This window comes from Maniola jurtina, chromosome 7 (assembly GCF_905333055.1).
Source record: "Maniola jurtina chromosome 7, ilManJurt1.1, whole genome shotgun sequence".
NCBI classification, from domain to species: Eukaryota; Metazoa; Arthropoda; class Insecta; order Lepidoptera; family Nymphalidae; genus Maniola; species Maniola jurtina.
The window spans coordinates 718,274-722,017 of NC_060035.1; the positions used below are offsets into that span (position 1 = coordinate 718,274).

General features: G+C 33.3%; 1 protein-coding gene across 1 annotated transcript; it reads left to right on the top strand.

Moving 5' to 3' along the window:
* Window positions 1-500: 500 nt before the first annotated feature.
* Window positions 501-3,312, top strand: LOC123867263 (juvenile hormone esterase-like). Its single transcript, XM_045909243.1, has 5 exons — window positions 501-519; window positions 963-1,013; window positions 1,082-1,225; window positions 1,304-2,610; window positions 3,129-3,312. The coding sequence occupies exons 2-5, from the start codon at window positions 972-974 to the stop codon at window positions 3,292-3,294; spliced, it is 1,659 nt and encodes a 552-aa protein (XP_045765199.1). The 5' UTR covers window positions 501-519; window positions 963-971; the 3' UTR covers window positions 3,295-3,312.
* The last annotated feature ends 432 nt before the right edge of the window (window positions 3,313-3,744 follow it).

Below are 3,744 nucleotides of genomic sequence, written 5' to 3' on the forward strand. Positions count from 1 at the left end.
TAAAAGTTATACACCATTTCAGACTATGGAATATAATATTATATATTACAGTCCAGTCAAAATAGACATTCAAGGATACAATAATTCGCATAGAGGTAAAAATTGGTACTTATTGGAGGTCGCTACTTATAGACAGATTACGGAAAGTTTGAATAATTACTGCGCATGGTAACCTATCATTCATTCATCGTTTCTTGCTGGTTCTTCTCGGTAGGAACGGCATTCCGAACCAGTGGTAGATTTTCTTGATTATTCAAAAGCACTTGTAAAAGTTTAATTGAATAAAAATATTTTGAATTTGAATCATTGATTTTAATAATTTCAGCAGCACTATAGGTGAATCCGTCTGTTCAAAGACAGAGCTCTTGAATTGAATCTATCTTTAAAAAAAAAATTTTTTTAATTAACAGAAACATTATTACATAATTAGTAGCAGAAAAACTGTTTTGTAACATAATAATTAAAACTAAGGCAATATTATCATACAGTCAATACCCATGACGTCTGCAATGTAAATAGGTATAAAATGCACTGATAAAATGTTCCTCGTGCATTAGTGGGTCTTAGAAGCCCGTTACTAACCAAATTTTAAATGGTAAAGTGTGTTTGTTTGTTGGTTAGTTTGTCCTTCAATCACGTCAAAACGGAGTCAACTATGTGGTGAGTCGCACACAACACACACAAAGTGGAGCGAACTGCCACGGAACCCCAGAGCGAGGCTGACTGGGATACACCCATTCGCAGATATGACGATTGGGATGGTTTCAGTGGACTCCACATGCCACATGTTGGACACTTCGTAAACCAGATACAGATACTTGCTTATCATATATTATTTAAAATTATTTACCCACGGAAGAATAGTCGCGGTTTTTTAGACCTTACCAACGAAAAGTTGGTTATCTTTAAATATTAAGTAGGTAATCAAAATAATAATTATGATATTTTTAACACTCATTTAGCGGCAACAAATGTATCCAATCGGAGTTTTACTCGTTCTGAGAATAACACTGGTAAATATCTGTTATAAAAGTTTAGTTAAAATTACAAATATGTGTAATGAAGAAAATATTTTTTCTAGCATGATGTTGCAGCTATTGTTGTACCGGTAGAACAAGGGTTGTTAGAAGGAGATCAAAAATGGACCATCACGGGAAATACATTATACAATAGTTTCAAAGGTGTTCCGTATGCAGCCCCACCTATTGGCAAATTGAGATTTAAGGTGAGAAAATAAATTTTACTAAACAATTAAAACAGTGTGATGAATGAAATTATTTAATAATGCTTACTCAATTATCAGGGTCCTCAACCTGCATTACCATGGAAAGGAATACGAAATGCTACAGAACATGGCAATGTTTGTCCTCAAGTGGATCTTATCGCAAACAAATTTATACCTGGAAGCGAAGATTGCCTCTTCTTAAATATTTACACTCCAAGCATGTCTCCATCTTCTCTTTTACCAGTCATGTTTTTTATTCATGGCGGTGGGTATGCATTTGGCTCTGGCAATGATGAGGACTATGCACCTGATTTTCTTATCGACGAAAATGTAATTGTGGTCACAATCAATTATAGACTTGATTCTCTCGGGTTTCTTTGCTTAGATTCAGAAGAAGTGCCCGGAAATGCAGGTATGAAAGACCAAGTGGCTGCTTTAAGATGGGTTCATAGAAATATAGATAAATTCGGCGGTGATCCAAACCAAGTTACTATCTTTGGTCAAAGTGCGGGCGGGGCGTCTTGTACTTTACACGCTCTGTCACCAATGTCTAAAGGACTATTTCGTAGAGTCATAGCAATGAGTGGAGTGCCAATAAGTGAATTCTCGATTGAATTCGAACCAAAACAGAGAGCGTTGGTACTTGGTCAAATACTTGGCTACGAGACCACAAACACTACAGCACTTTTACAATTTCTGCAAAATGTGCCTGTTAATCAATTGGTTGGCACTAATTCGTCTGTCATAGCAATCGAAGATTATATCAGTATTGTCATGAAGGGATATTTTGTTCCAGTTGTGGAAAAAGACTTTGGTCAAGAACGGTTTTTGATAGAGGCACCTGATGATTCGGTTCGTAATAAACGAACACATAATGTAGATATCTTATTAGGCTATACAACTGCGGAAGCAGTGGTTGCTATTTTTAAATTTGAAACTTCTGATACGATTGAAAATTATAATAGATACAAAGAAGCTTTAGTGCCGAGAAATGTTATTCAGCAAAGCACACCAAAAACTGTTTCAAGATTAGCAGATTTAATCAAAGAATATTATTCCGGATCACAACCTTTGTCTAAGAAAACGATGCCACAGTTTGTGAAATTTGCTACAGATATTTATAATTATGATGTTATTAGATATGCGAGGCATTTATCTAATTTTACTGATAACAAAATTTACATGTATCAGTTCTCATGTATGTCTGAACGGAATATTTTAAGCAAACAAGGCATTAAATACGGAATCAATGGAGTTGCACACATAGATGATCTTATGTATGTGTTCAATGCGAAAAAATATAATTTACCAATTGACAAGAATGCTTCTTCCTACAAAATGATTCGCAATATGTGCACATTACTGACTAATTTCGCAAAATTGGGGTGAGTATCTTGAACCTTCAAGTTCATCTAACACTAGGTTTTTACGTGTTTGTAGCAGGATGTTTTTAAGTTCTTTCAATAAATTCAGATATGTTGAAGCAAAGTCCGGCATAGCTTTGCTATATATTATAATATTGTAACGCTTTATGTAAAGTCTATTAATATTATGATTCGCATGGATTTGCACTATTGAAAAATACATTGGTGCTGGCTTTAATTATTCCTTCAATTCAAAACTTCGCACATTTTCAGTGAGATAGCTATTTTCTTTTAATACCATTTTGAATGTTCTGATATTTTATTTTCATTTCAATATAACAAGAATTATGTCATATCAATGAGATGAAATAGATGATATCAATTTTTACTTGCATTTTTTTTTTATTAATCATGATTAACACTATGATTAATGATGATTGATGATGATTAATACACAAAGAGATAACATGATCCTATTTAAAATTATATAATGTTTTACTAAAATTACAGTTTTAATATTATTATTATTAATTTTATAGGAATCCGACGCCTGATTTAACACTCGATGTAAAGTGGCCCGAATACAATAAAGATTCCCAAATATACATGGAAATTGGAGAAGAATTAATTGTCGGCACAGATCCAAACGCTTCTATGATGAACTTTTGGGAAAGCATTTATGAACAAGCTGGTCTACCATTTTAAAATAAAACTTATACGTTATTTATTGAATTTTAATTAGGGTTAATTTCATGTCATCCATAACCAAACTGCAATTACATACCAAAGTTGTCTACATTGTCGAATAACATAAGTTCTTAACAACCCCCCAGCCGTTTACAACTCATTAATACATTAAACACACGTTAAGATGTGATTTTGGGATATTCACGGCGAACGCTCGTCCTATTCAAACACGGGCTTTAATTTAATTAAACAGCCGCCATTTATAACTTTGATCGTTTTGTTGTTGGCTTAAAGTAGATCGATGAAAATTTAATACCATGATACTAGTTGTTTAAATCAAAAGACTAACTAAAGAAATACTAATGACAAGTCAAGACTTTACCACCGGTTCGGAAATCATATTTGAACCGGTTGATGAGCTGCTCAAAATTAATAACATCTCTCAATTATACGTTTTCTATTATATTA